This window comes from Chinchilla lanigera, unplaced genomic scaffold (assembly GCF_000276665.1).
Source record: "Chinchilla lanigera isolate Chin_1 unplaced genomic scaffold, ChiLan1.0 scaffold00122, whole genome shotgun sequence".
NCBI lineage: Eukaryota > Metazoa > Chordata > Mammalia > Rodentia > Chinchillidae > Chinchilla > Chinchilla lanigera.
This window is the reverse complement of record NW_004955523.1, coordinates 1,741,018-1,759,562: the sequence shown is the minus strand read 5'-3', so window position 1 is coordinate 1,759,562 and position 18,545 is coordinate 1,741,018. Positions and strand designations below refer to the sequence as shown.

At 42.6% G+C, this 18,545-nt stretch overlaps 2 protein-coding genes across 2 annotated transcripts in view; both read left to right on the top strand.

The window, feature by feature from the left end:
• LOC102015439 (acyl-coenzyme A thioesterase 1-like) overlaps positions 1 to 9,746 on the top strand; it is a gene marked incomplete in the record, with an annotated part of 118,908 nt that extends 109,162 nt beyond the window's left edge. Inside the window, 3 exon segments of the mRNA XM_005409472.2 lie at positions 1 to 47; positions 3,117 to 3,319; positions 4,701 to 9,746. Of these exon segments, the coding sequence (XP_005409529.2) occupies positions 1 to 47; positions 3,117 to 3,319; positions 4,701 to 5,306 (856 nt within the window).
• A 7,590-nt stretch (positions 9,747 to 17,336) lies between these two features.
• LOC102026251 (acyl-coenzyme A thioesterase 6-like) overlaps positions 17,337 to 18,545 on the top strand; it is a 15,110-nt gene continuing 13,901 nt past the window's right edge. The window contains exons 1-2 of the mRNA XM_013507119.1: positions 17,337 to 17,410; positions 18,093 to 18,542. Coding sequence (XP_013362573.1) covers positions 17,337 to 17,410; positions 18,093 to 18,542 — 524 coding nt within the window. The remainder of the gene's footprint in view (positions 17,411 to 18,092; positions 18,543 to 18,545) is intronic.

The following is an 18,545-nucleotide window of genomic DNA, read 5'->3' as shown; positions in this document are numbered from 1 at the left end:
GGCGGTGCGGGCGGGCCGGGTGCGGGGCGCCCTCTTCCTGCCGCCAGGTGAGCCACCCGCTGCCCTCCCTGGTCCCGGCTGCCTGTGTCCCGGCACAGGTGCGGCGTCTCTGATCCCGTTCTGTCCTCCCCTGCCGATCCCTCGGGAACCCTCTGAGGCCCTTGGTCGCTGCGGGAGCGTGAGGACGCCCCGGCTGCAGGTTCTGTTAAGGCCTTGAGCGGTGCCGCGGGTGCTTGGCATGCCCGGCGTCCGCCAGGCCCGCGGGGGTCGACTGAGGAGCGACGAGGGACCCGCAGGCGATCAGTGCACACGTTCAGGTTTGAGCTCCCGGCTCTGGATCCGTGATTGTGGCCCGGGAAGGAACCAGAAGCATCTCCAGGCAACTCGTTAGAAATGCCGGTTTGGCCCCTCTCAGATGTAAAGAAGCTGGAGGGATGGAAGTGGAACGAGCAGCCTGAGTGGAACACTTTTTCCGTTGTTCCTGAGGCAGACGCAGTGCGAGAGCCTCTGCCTAGCGAAAGGGGCATGGAAAGTGCAGGAGCTCACGGGGAGCTGCGCGCGGCGCTCTGGTCATAGCTGGAATTCCCTTTGCAGCAGAGCCCAGAGGTAGAACTGCCAGCAGACCGAGGCGAGTGTACAGGAGGCGCAGAGGCAAGGACATCTTTGTCCTTGTCTGAGTGTGATGAGTGTGGCGGCGCACGCCTGTGATCCCCAGCACCCGGGAGGCTGAGGTCTGGAGGACGGCCACGAGTCCCAGGCCAGCCTGTGCTGCACAGTGAGTTCAAAGCTGGTCTGAACTACATCCCGAGAACCTGTCTCAAAAAACAAAGCAGTAAAAGGACTATTTATCTCTTAGGCAAAAGGAACATTTTCGTCATGCCAAAACCTCAGTGCTTAGTACTGCTCTAGGATATGGAAGAAATCTTGTAAAATTGAAACTGTGGTTCTTTGGGAAACAAACTTCAGCTAATGTAATATTTACCTATTAAAATAGTAACAAGCAAGTATATCAACAGCACAAGGCGTCTACATTAAAGTGCTGTCTTCTGTATGATGTCTTCACTTGACCTACTCATGGGAAGCTGTATTTCTGTGCAGTTCTTGCTGTCCTGTAATCCAACATCCCAGTTAGGATGTCGTTGTTAAACTTCAGCATTTCTTTGGGTGGCTGAAATTCTAAACCTTCTAATTCCTGCAGTTCTAAAATGGAACCAGGTTTAAGAGGATAACGAATAATATACTTAACCTTGCCAGGAATTAAGTCTTACAATTAAAACATGTTGATATACGAATGGCCAAATAAGTCAGTAGAATAGACAAACTGACCTATGCACATAGGGAGGCATGGGATATGAGATAGGTCAGGGATGGCGAACCTATTAGAGCTTTCAGTAATAACAAACAGGTGGCTGTGGTACGTGTGCCATAGTTTCGCCACCACTGATACATATAGTGGTATAGATTATTGGGGAAAGGCAGTTGTATTGGCTACTTGAGATTCCTATCTTATCTAATACACAAAAGCAAATTCCAGATGAACTGAAGAAATATATATGAAAACCATAACATTACTAGGAGCTGGGCAAGGTGTCACACACTTGTAATCTCAGCTACCCCGAAAACAGGGAGGAGGATGTCAAGTTTGAGATCAGCCTGGGCAACTTACTGAGAACCTGTCTCAGAATAAAAAAGGGCTGGGGGTGTACCTCATTGCTTCCATACTTCAACCCCATTACTGGGGTTGCAAATTGAAAAACAAACTATTAGGAAACACAATGTGGGTATCTTCATAAGCAACAGAAGATGTTTTTAATATAGACAACAAACAAGTGGTCAGAATCTAGAATACAAAAATGAAAATGCTACAAGTCAATAAAGGCACCCACAAGTTCTTAGAAAAACAGGCCAAAGAGATGGAATTCAGTTGAAAAGGAAACAGGAAAGAGAATGCTGATAAACATGTAAAGAGATTCTCAACTCAGTGATCATAGACAGGCACATTAAAAGTATTGTGGAATACCTTCTCATACCTCATATCTCTCTGTTAGACAAATATATTTGTTGAAAACTTAATTTTGTGTGTGGGTGAAGATGTGATGTACCAGAAGAACAGTCTACACTTCTGCTGGGAGTCTACATCAGTAAAGCAACTTTGAAAAACAACTTGGTAGTAAAAATTCAAATGTACATATGATCTAAGTAACTTAGGCATGTAGCTTGTATGTACAGTGCTTGAAAAATGCTTGTGTCTGGAGCTTACAGGATGCTTAAAGCAGCAATGTAAAACAAGTTGCAGCAACTTTAATGATCAGCAAAAAAGAAACACATAAATTGTGCTGTATTCATCAATATATTATACATAGTGTAGACAGGTTTTGCGCCTGGCCCCAGATTTGGGAAAAAATCATGACCTGGGACCTTGTTAACTAAAATTTTGCTTACAAAGAAGTGGGAATTTGGGACAGATGGAATGTGGACTGAATTTGACCATTCTGATGGCAATCTTGAAGATCATAAGCCTTAACATAGGATGTCTAGACTTTACCTAAGACTTTAAAATTCTTTTCCAGATATATCCAAGAGGGCTTGTGAAGGTTTTTGACATCACAATATTGGAAGCTCAATTAGAATTTTCGAGTTGCAATTACAGTAATTGCAATTACAATTTTGTTACTTAAATAGGAAAGGGCTTTATTGCAAGGTAAGTGTTAGAAACCCAATTGTCCAGAAGACTGAGGTCAGAAAAATGAGAGTCCAAGGGAGACTTCAGCAGGAGCCCCGCTAAGGTCACGGCCCCGTGCCAACACGGGGCATCGTTAACGCTGCACTCTCACCATCACATAAGGACTGCTGTGGACTCAGTGCCAATGTTGTTACCCTGAGTAAATGCTAAGTCATTTCTGCAGCTGTCACTCAGGAGGGTGAGGCTAGATCACGGGAGCAGGGAAGCTCTCCGCACTTAGGGATAGTTAGTTCTCTGGGTCCGAGCAAGGCATCCTTTCAAAATAGGAAAGGAGGTTTGGATAATCAGCCCTCCTTTAAAGTCTCCCAAATATGAGACAGTCAGATTCCAAAAATCACCTAAGGACTACATCTTGGTTTTGTTTCTTTTCAAGGACCTGGGCCCTTTCCTGGGATAGTGGACCTTTTTGGAGTTGGAGGAGGCCTTCTGGAGTATCGAGCTAGTCTGCTGGCGGGCAAGGGCTTTGCTGTGATGGCTCTGGCTTATTATAACTACGACGACCTCCCCAAGGACACAACTGTCTTCCACCTGGAGTACTTTGAAGAAGCTGTGAACTACCTGCTCAATCACCCTCAGGTTGGCCATTCTTTCAGTCCTTTGATTCAGATAGCAGGTTCTGAATACTTCCGGAGGCAGTATAGAATTTCAGCTCAGTGACCTTAGGATTCTCTTTGACAAAAATCAAATATTAAGTGTCTTCCAACTTCACAGAGAAAATTACAGTTGTGAGCTGGGGCAATAAAGTTGGGCATCCAGCCAGATGTTAAATCCAAATTAGGGGTGACCAAGCATTTCATTTTGCCCAGGACAGAGGGTTTTGAGGGATTCAGGCCTTTTGGTGCTAAGACCAGAGTAGGCCAAGGTAAATTGGGAGGGGTGGTGCTTTGCTTTGTGGGTATGCCAGTTTATATCCATCCTTCAGGCTTATTTTAAAGCTAAATGAATCACACATGAGAAATGGACGTGACACTTGATGATCAACATACATTCACCCATGCAGGATGCACAGAGTGAGGAGGGCAAGGTTCCTGTCCACGTGACTTAAAATAGAGTGTGGGGACTGCGGAGGGAGGGCCAGGGAAGAAGGAATCTTAACAATCCAAGTGCTAATAAGAAAATTAACAGCACATTGATGAAGACTAGTGGGCATGAAACTACATGGGACTAGGTAGACCAGGAAGAGCCTCACTTAGCGAAGACTGAAATGTTAGCTATCCTTATTACTAGGAGTATTTTTAGTTGGACTATTCTAGCTATTATATTTTTTCAAACAGTACCCACCACCACTTACATATTAAAAATAAAATAAATGCAAAAGGTAATGAGTAATGACGTAGTAGCTGCCAGGTAAGGTTATATGAATACTTTGAGTTTTTTCCTAAACATGTGATGGTGACTTTATCCTACATATACATACATCATACATATGGTGTACTAGCCTAGATAATAATTGAATGGCTTCCACTATTCTTTGCACAAATAACTGTCAATTCAGGAAGGAAAGGGTTTTTGGTTTTGTAAGTACAGCCCTTGTCTTCCCCAGTACTGTATGTTCATGTGCATCTTGGAGTCTTACCTGCAACCTGTCACCTAGGCTCAGCTTGAACATTTTCCCATTCCCACGGATTGATCTCGAGGCAGAGCACACTGAAGGATAAAGATGCTGCAGACTAATGCGCCGACACCTTCTGGACTTGAGTGCTTTTCCTCCACAAGTGTTATGCTAAGTGCTTTACATGTGGCTTCTCATTTGAGCTTCTTATACACTCAGTGACTCAGGGGCTCACCCCTCATCTCACTGCTAAGGGAACTGAATTTAACAGAGCATTGGTGATCTTCTTAAAGTTGGGGTATTGACAGAGTCAGATATGGCCTCAGGGCTAGCTGACTTCTAGGTTGACACTACTACTCACTTTATGGACTTACTGTCTTTATTTTTTATCTGCCCTTTTCTCAGGTAAAGGGCCCAGGAGTTGGGCTGCTTGGGCTTTCCAAAGGGGGTGAACTGGCCCTCGCCATGGCCTCTTTTCTGAAGGGAATCTCGGCTGCCGTCATCATCAATGGCTCCGTAGCTGCTGTCGGGGGAAACATATGCTATAAGGATGAGTCTGTGCCTCCTGTGACTTCCACGAGGAATCGAGTCAAGATGACGGAAGATGGTATCATGGACGTTGTGGACGCTCTGAACAGCCCTTTGGAAGGACCTGATCAGAAGAGCTTCATTCCTGTGGAGAGGTCTGACACCGCCTTCCTGTTCCTTGTAGGCGAGGATGACCACAACTGGAAGAGTGAGTTCTATGCTAATGAGGCCTCTAAGCGCTTAGAGGCCCACGGGAAGAAAAAGCCCCAGATCATCTGTTACCCGGAAACGGGGCACTATATCGAGGTCCCTTATATCCCCTTGTGCAAGGCTGGTCTGCATAGCTTGGTGGGTGCTCCTATCCTCTTTGGAGGGGAGCCCAGGGCTCATGCCATGGCCCAGGTGGATGTGTGGAAGCAAATTCAGGCTTTCTTCCACAAACATTTGGGTGGTAAAGAGGAGACCATCCCGGTAAAACTGTAGTTTTTACTTGATCAGGTAACATCTCTGATTCTGATCTCTTCTAGGAATAGCTGCTAAAACTTGTGTTTGTATTTTGCCTTCTATTAAAGAACTACATAGTATAGATATTTATAAACTGCACACCGTATCAGTTTTGGAGGGGAGAGACTCTGTAGAAAACATCAGCCAAAAAAACTTACCTTTTATTGCTGCGAAACATGACCAAGATTTTAGCTCCTAAAGGAAAAGTGAATAATACCATTTCATAGTGCCTGCTCTGTAATCGGAGTGTGTCTTAGTTACTTCACTCATTGCTGAGACAAAGTACCTAACACCCAAAGTTAAGGGAGGAGAGGTTTATTGTAGCTCATGGTAGTAGAGGTTTCAGTTTATCGTTGGCTGGCTCTAAGACAGGCTGGCATGGTGAAGGGACACTGTGGAGAAGAAGCAGTTCATGACAGGAAAAAGCCAGGAAGGCAGCAAAATAGCGACATAGTGAAGTAGCAGCAAGTGACAACACCAGCAGCCCTCTTTGTGTCCCTTACATTCTATGGGTAGGGGGAAGCCTTAATCCTAGCATCATATCATTTTTGTCATTGTTTTGGTACCAGGGATCGAACTCACGACCTTGTGCTTGCCAGGCAGGTGCTGTGCTGCTGATCTGTATCCCTAGTTTGGCATCACACTGCAAATCCCAGCTTCACATGCTTAATCCCAGCATCACACATCCTAGGGCCAGCCATCTTTGAAAAGCCCCACCTGCACTACACTTTGGGGGGTCATCTAGCTACAAGCCATAACAGGGTACAATAATTATTATTAACTGACAAGTGGCAGCGTACCATTTTAAAAGAATATATGGTGGCCTTTGTATCCGTTCGTTCCACAACATGTATTTAACCAACTACAGATCAAAAATATTTGAGAAAACTTGCATTTGACTTTTTTCTTGTCACTTTCCCCTAAACATCAAGAGCAACTATATACATAGGATTTGCATTTAACTAAATATTATAGTACATCCCTAGTAAGTGACATTTTCCATCCGTGTGAAAGAAATGGTCATCCAGTGTTCCAGCTGCTGTCAGCGGGGTAGATTCTCTGTTGGCCAGCGCATGCACACGAGTGTTTAGATCAGGAAAGGCAGCTGATATTTCTACTGTAGAAATCACAGAAGATTCCTCTGAGAGGAAGAGTTGGGAATATCTGTCAAATATTTAAGTGTAAACTCTGCTCCAAGGGTGAATGACTGTGTTCTGTTCTCCATCTTACCTCCTGGTTCTAAGAGTAGATTTGGAAAATTGTGCTGTGACATCTTAGCAGAGCATTCTTCACTTCCCTTGACATCAGTGCTGGGCACTGCTACATAAATGTCCTTGACAAAGGCTAAGAACTTTCCAAAACTGATATCAAAGATCTCAAGCCTCATATTCAAGAAGCAATATAACCTCAGCAGGGGTGAATACAAAGAAAATTAACTTTTTTTGGAAATAGGGTCTCAGTACGTAGCCCAGGCTGACCTCAAACTCACTGCAGTCCTCCTGCCTCAGCCTCCCGAGTGCTGGGACTACAGTTGTGTGCCGCCGCACCTGGCTAGAAAATTATCTTTAGCACATCACAGTGAAACCTTTTATAGTAGTTTTATAACATAGCTGTAAATTATTTGCTATTCCATCACCAATAACAGGACCTATATCTCCTTTCTTCAAGCCTGCAGGTCTTGTGACTGTGTCCGTCAGTGGGTCATACAAGGCTATGAAGTTTCCCCCAGGTTTGCAGGGAACCCTTGCTCTTGCCATCCTGAGCCACTGTGTATGGACATTGATTACCTTCAGGCTCTGGTGCTGTCAGGAAACTCAGGATACAGGAGAGGCTAACTGTAGGCACTCTCGAGACACCAGCTGATGTGAGGCCATGGTTTGCCTCTGCCCAGGTGTCAGGGTGAAAAAGCTCCAAATGATTTCAGCTCCAGCCATTTGACTCTTCCCAGCAAATGCTTGAAATACCCTAGGCAAAAAAGAACTGTCCCTGTCAAACCTTATCCAAAATGTAGAATTATGAACAAAATAATTGAATGTTCTTGTTTTAGATGACTTATATTTTGGTTTTGTCTCAGTTGTGTATTGTGTAGTAAACCACCCCAAAGCATAGTAGCTTTACAAAAATGACCATGTGTTTTTCTCAAGACTGCAAGTTGCACAGGACTCAGTGGGAATGGGTCACCTCTGTTCAATGGCTTTGGCTGGAACAGTTTGACCAAGGGTTGGAAGATCTACTTTCATGGCTTGGAGACTGGAACTTATTCTTCCTGTTTAAGGGGTACAGCGAAGGGATGAAATAAGAAACAGAGACAAATTTAGTAATTCTTGACAGGGGTGCTGGGAGGTCAGTGCTTCAGGATGAGCAGAGACCAAACACTCTAGGCTAGCCACTATTTATTGGGTGTGCACAATAATCCAATTTCTCTTTTTTCTCCGGGTTTTCACTTCTGAAGCCTCTCATGTCACATAGAACTTGTATTTAATAAGTTTGTATGCTTCTCTTTTTCATCAGTCATTTGTTGTAGGAGTTCCAGTGGTGGGTGGGAAAATGAGTCTTTTTGTACCTTTACGTTCCATATTGAACTCATACCTGTAAGACAGTTGGCTGTTGATCTCTGGCACTAAGTCTTCCATAAACCATCCTGCAAAAGTCTTCCATAAACCATTTCCAGGGCTGGGGAGTATATCTCGGTGGTAGAGCACTTGTCAATCTGGATGCGTGGGGCGCTGGGTTCTAGCCCCAACACCACAGAACCAGCCAACTAAACAAAATTTTTTCTAAAAATATCTTCCAACTGTGTAGATTAGATAAGCAAATGAGACTAGTGAATAAATAAAAAAGATAATTTCATTAATCTATTCAAGATGTAAGAAAAAGAAACTTGAAAGCAGTCCATTTTCAAGATGAAATGGTTCACTCTGAGTGGAAAATTAATGGCAGTTAAAATTGTCTAACTGCCTGACAAAGTTTATGCACTTGGAGAGTCTCTAGATAGGCAAGACCTTGAGGAAGACATAAAAATAGTAAGAGAGCCTTTGTAGAATGTAGGCTGAGTAGGGGAAGACAGGAGAAAAGTCTGTTTTCCTAGCTGAGGCTAAGTAGACACATGGTAACCGCAGTGTCACAAGAAATCTCTACATAGGAAAATCTGCTTCTCAGAAAGTGAAAAACAGACAGTATTATGAAGAAAGCCAAACTCCAGTTTGGAAGGAGACCAAGGAACTGCCTTATCCAGTGAGAAACTTAGGCATCCTCATGAGAAGATTGTAACTTCCACATCCTCAGCCAACGAGAAACCAGAGGAAAGGACCTGCATGTTAGGGGAGAAATTGGCAGTTGTGACCACCCTGGCTGCGCCTCTCCATCAGACACCCAGCCTCGCGAGACCAAATTAACAACCTCGCTTTTGCTGCTCTTCGTGCCCTTCTGAGTCCATTCTTTGGATCCGGCCAAATGAATGCATTTCTCACAAAGGTCACTTGGAATTTTATTATTTTGGTCACTGAAAGTTAAAATGTGAACATCTATCAGTTAACCCATAAACTCATTTGAGACTGAAGAAAAGGAGAAAAAAAAACCCTCCAAAAGAAGCTTTTTAGAATCAAACTGCTAGGATTTGATCCATAGCCTTCAAAAGGTTAAGGAGCAGGACTCATGAAAATCTTAAAATGTGATGGCCTTAATTTGTTCCATTTTGCCAGATACACAATTTGGATTATACAGCCTTTTATAAACTGGTACTTCCGTGATGGGAATTTTAAAAACTTAAAAATCAGCTAGTAGTGTGACACTGTATGAGGTCAAAATGAGATCATGCAGCCCACCATGTAGCCCATCTGTTAGACGCCCTCAGCCTTGACTGACTACACCCAGCTACAAACCAGAGATAACCTGACCCAGCTCAGTTTGACCACACTCAGCTGCACAGCTGGTACTTTCTATCCCCCAAACACACCCTGTTTGCTAATTTGTTTCAAGGACTTTCTGCTCAGCAACAAGAATAACTGATGCTACCCAATAAACATTCACCACGCTTTTAAGCTTTTGCATCTTCCACTTGTAAAACCTATATAAACTAAGCCCAAAGCTGGCTCTGGGCTGATGCTTTGGGAGCGATCCCCCATCAGCCTGCCAGCATAATAAAGTTGGTTGCCTTCCAACTCCTTGGTGCAGAGCATTTTCCATTTGGTTCAGTACCAGGTTCCATAACATTTTGTACATTGCTATACTTTTGTGTTATGAAAAAATTCTAAAACAAATGCTATAAGATCTTTGACCATACACATTTGTGTGTGTTGTACATGTGTACATACTGAATGTTATGTCCAGTGGCTAAGTCGCCAAAAAATACCAATCTGTTCCAGAATAAACAGATAAATGAGTACACATAAATTAAACTGTTAGGATTATGATAACTAACCAAAACTTGTTGTTCATATGATTTAAGTGAACCTTTGCAAAATAAGTTGGCTTTAAACTTCTTGGTAAAACAAAACTGAAGTTGTCATCATACTTGCTTTGGGAGCACATGTGCAAGCCAGGAAGGTTATTTTATCTATATTTGATGTTTAAAATCATAAAAGTATCATTTTTACTAAGAATAAGTATACAGATGAAAACGCAATGCCATGTGCATTCCTTCCTGAGTATTGAGTACAACAGTTTAACTTTTAGGGTTTTTTTCATTGACAGTGAAATAACTTGAAACAATGACCATGCTTGCATAATGTCTCAGTTTTTATAAGTAATCTAGGTAATATTGTTAAAACTAAGTTAGAATGTAAATGAATAAATATTTATAAATGAACTTTTCATGGAATTTTCAAGTTTAAAGTTATGTTAACTTAAGTAATAGATATGCATAAAATGTCTGAGTCGTATCTAAGGTAAAACAGTGAAACATTAATTGCTAAATGTAAATCCGAGTACTCTTAGGTTTTGAATACTATATAAGGGGGCTGGGGATTTAGCTCAGTGGCACAGCGCCTGCCTGGCAAGCACGAGGTCGAGTTCAATTCCCAGTACTCGAAAAAAACAAAAAAATTAAATTAATTAAATAAATAAATTCTATATAAAAATAAATATATGAGAATATATGTGTCATTCCACATATAAAATTTTTCTGGGAGAAATTATAATATGTCTTAATAAACTATTGGGACTATTTCTTACTGTGTCTCCATTAAAAATAAGTTTACTAAAAGTTAAAAATTCTAATTAATATATTTAAGCATATATGCAAAAACATAAGAAAATAGATTTTTTGTTGTGGTTTTTTGAAGGGTTGAGACAAGGTCTCACTATGTAGTTCAGGCTGGCCTTGATCTCACTATGTAGTCCAGGCTGGCCTCAAACTCAAAGTGATCCTCCTGCTTTACCCTCCTGAGTGCTAGGATTACAGGTGTGCACTACCATGCCCAACAAAAAAGTTGTTTTTCATGAGAAAAACTATAAGAAAGACATAAAAATTTTTCTTTTATTGAGAGAAAGTAATTTTCTCTAAATCTGGAGATTTTCCTTCAGAATTTTTTTCCCAAAATGTAATTTAAGAAAGGAAATACAAACAAGGCAGAAAGGAACCAATAAGTAAGGACAGAGTTGTAAAAAACAAAAACAAAAACCCTCATAAGTGTGGGGATTTGGTGTTCTGGTGAAGAAAGTTAAAAAGAGAGAATATTTTAGTATGCAAAGGAATTTTGCACGGTAGAATCAACTTTTGTCCTAAAGTGGCATAACTGTATTGGTAAAGAATGGAAAGAAAGAATATAGGTAAAATTAAAGGTTATATAGGTTGCAAAGGTCACAAAAGGTTTGTGAAGGACAAATCTTATGAAAGAAAATGTATGTGTGATCACCATTAGCTACAATTGAAAGAAAATTGTTTATAGGTCTTTCTAGAAATTGACCAATAATATACTTGTGTAAAACTAGGATTTAAGTCTCTATATTTAAGCAACAAATCTTTCTTGAAATATTTGTGTTCCTACTAAAAATTTGCAAGAGGCTTTGATATTTTATTCCAGAATCTGTTTTTAACATCTTTCAACCTGCAGCTTTTCCTCTATACTTTCCATTAGTTAGTGTTTTTTCCGTTAAACTATTTAGTCAGCTCCTCTAAACCCTTTTTCTTCTCCACTTTCTGACTGCTACTGTGGCTAATGCCATAAATGTTTCTTTTAAAGGCCTAGGATAACTTGATTCTTTACTTTGGCTTTTCTCTGTGATTTGAATTGTTCGATAGAACCAATTTGCAGTGCTTTTACCATTTCCCACAGCCCCACATTTTCTTGCTCAAGGATCTGGTTTTCTTCTTTACATTCTTCTGTAGCAAGACACACATGCATAACTTGAACATACACTCTCCAGTATCTTCTTACATTCAAGTACCATTTCCACAGGTTTGATGGAAAATCATGTAAACAGTCCTCACCTAAGTATAAGCAATGACACAGCAGGAGGTTTTTCTTTCCCTCTCCGAACTGACCTAGGAATCCCAGACTCTGTTCTTGTAAAGATAATTTATTGTGATTCTGCTACTTTTGTTAGGTGTTTGATTACTTAGGTAAAATAAGCATTAAGAGTTTTTGTAATCTATTTCCTTTTAATATCTTCAACATAATCCATAGCTCTGGTTACATCTGGATTATGACTGTGGTTAAATCACTCTGGTTTGTGGGAACTAAACTGTGCTATGAGTTTATCCCCAGGCGGGGGTGAGGGGGAAGGCAAGGGGAACATGACTAGACACACACTGAAGGATAAAAGACAAGAAGGCACAGAATTAATCTGGAATTCAGGGGCCAGGCTTTGCCTCTAGTGGACAAAGGATCCCTGAGCAATAGGCCCATCTTGCTTTTATTTGCTTATGCAGCGAACAACCAGTCAGGGTAGCAGGAGATTCATCTGCCTCCTGTTACCTATAGTATATGTCCAGGTAAACAACTGGATCTCAGCTGTGTTGACGCTTTCGTGGAACTTGCAACATGCCAGCTCGGCAGCATGTTGCCAAAGGAGCACAGCTTGCTGTTTTTCTCCTTTGTTCTTACAGAGAAGATCAGTTGGGACCTCAATCCTCATTGTCTGGTCTCCTGCACTAGTTAAATAAAGGACTTTTATTTCACAATGATGTGTAATTATTATGCTTGAGTGTTTTAAACCTTGTGACATCTTTGGCAGGCTTCCTCAGGATCAAAGTTCTCAGTGAAGCCTTTTGGACTTTGAGATACTCCGGTGGGGCCCCTGCTGATCCTCAAAGAATGTATCACTTATTTTATACACATAAGAAACTAATTAGGCTACGATTGGATTTTACTATATTGGATTTTATAGGAAACATTGTCAAATGGTAAAATGATGCTAAATATTCTTTAAGGTATGTTCCTGTGGAGATGTAATTAATAAGAATGTTCTAAAAATTGTATGAAATTTATAAAATTCTGAGGAACACTCAGTCGGTTATCTTCAAATGCCTCATCAATTGCTGAGCTCTCACCCAAATTTTAGCCAAGCCTGTTGTCATTCATACTTTTTTTTGGTTCCGGAAATTGAACTCAGGACTTTGCACTTGCCAGCAGGCGCTGTGCTGCTGAGCTATAGCCCTGGCCCTCATTCACACTTTTGATTATCTTCTAAAACCATCTGTAATCAGAGTCATGGGAAAGACTAACCAACACTGGAATTCCGAGTGCTCGCAGAGTATTAAGAGGAATAATTATGAAAGGAGGAAAGGTTCTCACACACTCTACTATCTCAAAAGACTGCCAGAACCATAAACTTGCACAGAGGCCACTGCGACCTTAGACAGCAATCAACCAATCACTCTGCAAGACATGTGCCCAGCTGCTGTTCGTACAACTTCAGACTGCCTTCATCTTTACTCCGAGTCTGTGTGGTTCAGGATTTTTGTTGAAATATTCTGTAACTCTCCTTTTTATTCCTTCTCCTTGCTTCAACCTCTGATAATGCTCAGTTTAGTACATCACATATATTCCCATTCAAATGCTATTCTACTCCAAATAAATATAATTATTCTTTGGAGAATCTCTCTCCAATTTAGGTTAGCCTTTGTACTTTATGATTTCTCTATTTGAGAATATCAGTATTCCCTTTCACTACTGCAAAAGAGAAGGGAAAGGATACAATTAGTTAGCATCCCCGAGAGACATGCCGCACATCAGTGAAGAAGTCAGCGAGGGGAGAGGCAGCAGACAAGGAACTTGGCAACAGACGCTTCCTCTGTGCTCACCTCTCCTAAAATGGTAGGGGTGGGGTGGACTTGAATTTCTCCTTGGAATGTTTCACAACAGTAAAACTCTTAAGAAAAAAAGTTTGTGTGCTGAGAAACCAGTGGAAGTACTTAATTATCCTACATTAGGATGAAGGATTATAAATAAAGGTATGACAAAACTGACCAGTCTGAACATGGGAAGGGAGACATCTTATGGGCAGACCTCTCCTTGAACGTGACAGGGTATGTTGTGGTGTTTGATGAACATGGAGATTTCTATGACCATAATTATGAGATGCTGGAGAGCCACAACTGCCCACATCATCCAGTTTAAATAAACACAAAGAGATTGGCATCCAATTTTCCAAGTATTTAAATGCTCCTCTTCCAAATAAGAGGTGTGATTAAAAAATATGCCAGTCATTCTTGCCTCTTTTTTTTTTTTTTTTTTTGTACCAGGAATCAAACTCAGGACCTTGCACTTGCCACGCAGGCACTTGTGCCACTGATCTATACACTCGGCCTCTTCCCACTTTCTGAAGCAAGTCCTCTGCCATGCCCGTCTTTAGCTGTGCCGGTGTGGCTGTCTTGATGTCCTGAATCAACTCAAACATTTACCTTTCATGGTTATTTTGACTTTTGGGAAGAGCCAGAAGTCACAGATCTAAAGAATAAGGTGGATGAGGACACGCCATCATGTTTTTAGCAATCTGTCTTTCCCTTGGATTATAGTATTCGACAGCAGCATTCGCCATATTTTTTGATTATACTGTATAAAGTCGCTCACAAAAAAGGACTTTCGGAACTGCTTCAGAAAGTGGCAAGAATAACTGGATAGGCGTGTTCAGAGTGGGGGGAAGCATTTTGAAGAGGATGAACGGCAGTGTGTCTTTTACTGTCATTAAACATTCACCATATATTTTGATCATACCACACAGACACAGAACTGCCGTACTCCATAGTTAGGCACAAAGGGAATGCGTGGTGTTGGCAGTGACTAGCTAAAGCGTTAACAAACAATGTATTTTTTTTAAGCCAGCGTCTCATTCTGTCTAAAGAAGCTGCTTGGAGTCCTTGGTCATGCTTATTGTTTATCTAATAAAATCATGGTACAGAAGTAATCGATGGAGTCTCTGAAGGATTTAATCTCTCGGACTTCTGCCTACCAGCTGGAACAAGGGGAAAGGTCTTGGCAAGCATTCAACTGGGCAACTCCCACAGTTCAAGGTTCTGGAAAAAGAGCAACATACGGAAGGCTCACCAGGATAATGACAAAGCTCTTTTTATACCCAGTGGCTATTCTGCAAACAGTGTCTTTCACTGCACTGAGTTTCCCTGAAAGTAGTGATCCCACCTTTGAAGACTAAGGATGAGACCCCTCCCAGGCAAAGACTGTGACTCCAGTGACCCACTGCAACATTAGCTCTAAAGGAACTGTATGCCCATATACAGATGTTTTTATCAGAAATCCAGGTCCTGCTGCAGCAAGGAACCAGCCCCTCACTCCTTGGTCTTCGGTTCCTTTGTGCCTTGATGAAAGATTTCAGTCAAGACACACAGGCAGCCATGCCGGTCTATAGGCAGAATTTATTGTGAAGTAGATAGAGTTACACCTTCAAGTGAGAAGGCAGGCAGTGTCACAAAGACCCAGTGAGAGTCTTCATACATTTTTATGGGCACAAAAGTTACTCCTGGGGTTCAGGAAACTAGGGTGATTATCGTTTTATTCACACGAAGGATATGCTTATCAACATTTCTCTTTGAAATGCTGATAAAGATTTCTCTAAGTCACCCTGTATGTTTTCCTTTGCATAATACAAAATGACAATAATTTAGTTTTAAAATATTAATTGATTTTATTCTTTATTCTAGAACCAGGCAATACTTCATTAGCATAAGTGTTATCAGTTGAGTAGAAGACTTGAGTTTTCTAGATGGAGAAGGTCTGAAAAAGTAGAAATAAAACAAGAAAAGCGTTGATTATTTTAAAACTACTTTCCTAATAAGGTAGAGACAGGGAGACAGAAGAATAGAAAAATAACATTACATCAAAGTACCTCAGGTTAGTCCTTTAATCTTTTTTTTTGTCTTTTGTATTTTTTCCGGTACCGGGAATCGAACTCACAACCTTGTGCTTGCCAGGCAGGCGCTGTGCCGCTGAGCTAAATCCCCAGCCCCTGTCCTTTAATCTTTAAAGGATTACAGTATATAAGGATTAAATGGAGGCAACTTCATTACCATGCCACCTGCAATATATCTTTTAGGAAATTTGGCTGTTATCTCTCTCTCTCTCTCTGTCTCCCTCTCTGTCTCCCTCTCTGTCTCTCTCTGTCTCTCTCTGTCTCTCTCTGTCTCTCTCTGTCTCTCTCTCTCTCTCTCGATTTCTCCAAACTTCAGAAAACAACTTAGGTTCAGTTTGGTGAGCAGAATTTTCACATGGGTGACTCCAGTTTGATTTTTAGTTTGATCAACTGCTAACCAGTGCAGAAGCTTAGTCCAAAATAATGGCTTCTGGTGATTTTCATTAAACACCTTCGACTGACCTTGCTAGTGCAGTCTTTTTCAGTCCCAGTAATCAGCCAGTGATTATCTTTACAATCTTGCCTGGAGACATCATTTTCTAACACTTGTCATAATTGGTCAAGGTGGGATTTATACAAAAGTATCCCAAATCTAATTTCTATAATGGACTTACTCGCTCTGTAACCAACAACACAAAATGGAACTTCAAAAAGTTAACTTTTTTCTTCATAGACAGCAGCTTCTCTGAACTTCCTCAGGCCTAGGGTATAGCCACGCCACCAATGTCCTCAGCTCAGATGAAGACACAACGCACTAATGCTGGGAGGTTGTGGACCAGTTTGGTTGCACAAGGAAGGCGGGGAACGAAAGAGCCTGGAGGGATAAATCAAGCTTGGAGTTGCTCGTTTTCTCCTAGTATTTCCTCTCCTCTCTGTTCCCTACTATAAAAGACCCTTCCACCACTGTACACAGAAAGGTGATGATTTAGGGCTGGGGAGCCCCTCCATATCCTCAGAGCTAACTCTGAATAAAGGCTTTTTCCTTTTCACCAAAATAAATGGTCTCCTTGGCTTTGGTCAGTGGTGAGCAAGCAGACCTGAGCTTATGAACCTAAGTGGCTGGTAATAAGTATATCGGCCTACTGACCAGGGCTGACCCAGATGCTTTGGTTTGTGCAGCTCGGCCTTTCCATATCGAATTTAGATCTGAAAGCCAATGGCTACTAATCGTGGACTGGTTCAGAGTCCCTCCCAGAAAGAAATGCTTTTGGGAATGTCATCATTGGAGGGAAACAGAGATTCTGCCCTATTGTGACTACCCATGACATCCATCCTCCCCCTGGTTGGGGCACAAAAGTTAACCCATTTATGCCAAAGACTGCAGTTTTTAAAATTTTTACATGAAATTCATATATGTTACTTAGAAAACTTCAAGGAACAAGAATTTAAAGAGAAAAACATGCATTATGTTTTATTGGTATGGGCGTTCCAAAAATAGAATACTAGGCATAAAAGGATGAACGTTTTGGTTTAATTCTGGAGACTACGTGTAGGATATCTGGGAATTAAGCCCAGCTACTCCATCAAGTCACTGGACAACTCTGGACTTGGTGTGAGCCCAGCCTTCTCTTGTGAGTCAGGCACCTCTATACAGTAGCTGACTCCTTTTCAGATTCTGGGCACCCCCGGCAGTGGGTCAGCACAGCACCGCCTTGTCACAGAGCTCCTAGGGACAGACCCACCCAGACGAAGGGACTCGGAATGCCCGAGCCAGGCCCCCTCCTCGGCTGCTTTCCCTGTGCCAGAGAGCACTTCTGTGACTCTTCGTATCACAGGTGAGAGAAGGGGAAGCAGCAGCTGCCCCTCTGAAGTTGCCGGTACATTCCCATTTCTGGGCTGCTGCCTGCAGATGCCCAGGTAAATGCTTTACGTGTTAAATGTTCCTAGACGGGGGCACAGCCTGTAACACTTTAAAGAACAGCTATTTCCAGTGCCCACCCGCCGTTAATTCTTCTGAGGGGAAGGTCATAAGCTCTCAGAGCTGGGGCATAATCTGGTAACTTTTTAAAGGATTTACTGAACTTCACCTTTCCACAAACCTTCCAGGCTTCTCCTCCACACTGCCGAGCATGCAAGCAGCCCGAGGTACGTGGTTGGGTTCACCAGGCCGGAAAGACTGCAGGACAAACGTACAGTGAAATCACAGTATTTGGGCCAGGGATACAGCTCAGTGGCACAGGGCCTGCCTGGCAAGCACAAGGTCCTGAGTTCAATTCCCGGTACCAAAAAAAGGAAAAAAAAAAAAAAAGAGAGAATTTTGGGCCGGGGATATACCTCATCAGCACAGCACCTGCCTGGCAACCCTGAGGTCGTGAGTTTGATTCCCGGTACAGAAAAAAAGAAAGAAATCACAGTATTTGTGGTTCCCCAGGCCATACCATCATTATCATAAAGGGACTGTCTCCCTATTTTGAATTCTGAGATCTCGCGAGGCAGCCCCTTCTCTTGACTATTTAGGCCCTCGGTTCTGCGCCAAAGCTTGCTTGCTTGTTTGTTTGTTTGTTTGTTTGTTTTTTGGTACAGAGACTCGAACTCAGACCCTTGCGCTTGCCAGACAGGAGCTGTGCGGCGGCGGTGTCTCCCCGGCCCCGCCACTGCTCCCAAGCCTGTGGAACTTCTCTTTCCTCTTTCTTTTGGTAAGGTTGCCACGTTTCTGAAAACGGACAAACTCGAGGGCGCGTCCCACAGAGGCTCCCAACCGGTGAGGGACGCCAAGGGCTGCGCTGCGCCTTCTTCACCGCGAGGCGAGGCCTCCAGTCCCGGCCTCGACTCCTCCGAGCAGGTCCACCGCTCTAACCCGGCCGAGACGTCGGCCGCGCTGAGCGTGCAGCCCGCGGGCCGCAGCCTGTGCGACGAGCCGCTGCGCATCGCCGCGCGCGGCCTGGCCCCCGAGCAGCCCGTCACGCTGCG